General features: G+C 43.1%; 1 protein-coding gene across 1 annotated transcript; it reads right to left on the bottom strand.

Annotated features, from left to right (window-relative positions):
* Positions 1 to 323: 323 nt before the first annotated feature.
* ALG2 (ALG2, alpha-1,3/1,6-mannosyltransferase) lies at positions 324 to 1,247 on the bottom strand (the record flags this gene model as incomplete). Its single annotated transcript, XM_009695381.1, is given in 2 exon segments — positions 324 to 1,096; positions 1,098 to 1,247. Coding segments are annotated over 2 exon segments (906 nt in total), but the record flags the coding sequence as incomplete, so codon positions are not given.
* Between the last annotated feature and the right edge of the window lie 282 nt (positions 1,248 to 1,529).

Raw genomic sequence — 1,529 nt, 5'->3', positions numbered from 1 at the left:
TATCTGTACAAATCCACATTTTGTAAATTGAATCAGCCACACCGTATAGTATTAAAGTAAAATGTGAGGCAACTTCCTAGTAAAGAAAATTTTTCCAAGGCACAGTACACAAAAGAACTCCTATAATGGTGGATCAGCCTACCACGTGAAAATTTTAACCTTCTAATGAGACAATGGGACATGTTTTGCTTGTTCTTTGTATTGAGCGATGTAAGGCAGCACAAGAAGCATAACAAAGAAATTCAGGTGTCCCAGGTTCTTCATCATAGTCACAATGAATACTGGTCCCCTACACAAATGAGACATACAAAGCTGTAAAATATAATATGGAAATATAATTTTATTGTGTTAATCTGCATATGTATTGGTACAGCTGTTCTGTGAATGCTTCTGGAGAAAATTTTTCCATAACTCTGACTCTCCCAGCTGCTCCCATTGTGTCCTTTAAGAGAGGATCTCTCACAATTTTTTCCATGGCTTCGGAGAATTGCGTTGGCAGAGGATCACACAAAAATCCTGTAACATTATGCAAGACTGATTCTAAAGGACCACCTGAATTAACTGCTATAATTGGACACCTCATATACATTGCCTCCAGGGGAACAATGCCAAAATGTTCATTCTTTGGTGTATAAAGTACACATACAGAGTTCTTAAAAAGAGAGATTTTCTGTTCATCTGAGAATGATCTCAGAAAAGTGACATGGTCATTAACATGAAGCTTGGCTGCAAGTCTCCTCAGCTCTTCATAGTGCTCCACGTTTTCCAGAACTCGTTTATCATAACCACCTGCCATAACCAGGTGAACTTCATTCCACTCATGAGAATCAAGTCTTCCTCGAAGCTCATGCAAAGCTTCAAGAGCCAATGCTAGATTCTTTTTTCTCTCATACCTATTAATGGAAAGAAACAAGAACTTTTTCTTTTTTGGTATCAGGTCAGCTATGTCCTCGGGAACTACTGTTTCAAAGCTACTGATGTTGAGAGATGGGTAGAGGATATCTGGGTTTATGTCAGATAAGGACTTAAACGTGTCCTTGAACACACCGGCAGTGAACCTGCTGTTCACAACAATACAGTCTGCCATGCCAGTTAGTTGTGTCCTCTCCCAGCCAGTCGAGTGGTGATCTGTAGATGCGCTTTAGGAGAGATTCTCTCTTGGTCAGAAGTTGATCAGGAAAGTGGCAGTAAAACAAAACCTTCTTACGGGTTCTGGCCAGTCTAAGCACAGGAATGCAAGCAGACACCTAGTGCAACCAAGAGAGAAAGGACAAGAGGAGACGCTCGTTATTTGTGCTAGTGCTGCTGGTGCATACGTGTGATTTCAAAGCCATGCCCTGAGAGCCAGTCCTTTGCAAGCCAAGCGCCTTCTCTCTCCCCTCCACAAGCACATCAAACTGTACTCCCTCGTCCAGGATCTCTTGCTGCGGATGTCCACGTCCTCCCTCACCTCGGCCTGTGAGGCTACCAAGGCTCCCTCTCCACCCAGGCCCCATCAAGCTCTGCGACTTCCCCATACACCTCCTCCT

The sequence above is a fragment of the Cariama cristata genome, unplaced genomic scaffold, assembly GCF_000690535.1.
Source record: "Cariama cristata isolate BGI_N322 unplaced genomic scaffold, ASM69053v1 scaffold44170, whole genome shotgun sequence".
In the NCBI taxonomy this organism is placed as follows: Eukaryota; Metazoa; Chordata; class Aves; order Cariamiformes; family Cariamidae; genus Cariama; species Cariama cristata.
This window is presented reverse-complemented; position numbering and strand designations above follow the sequence as displayed.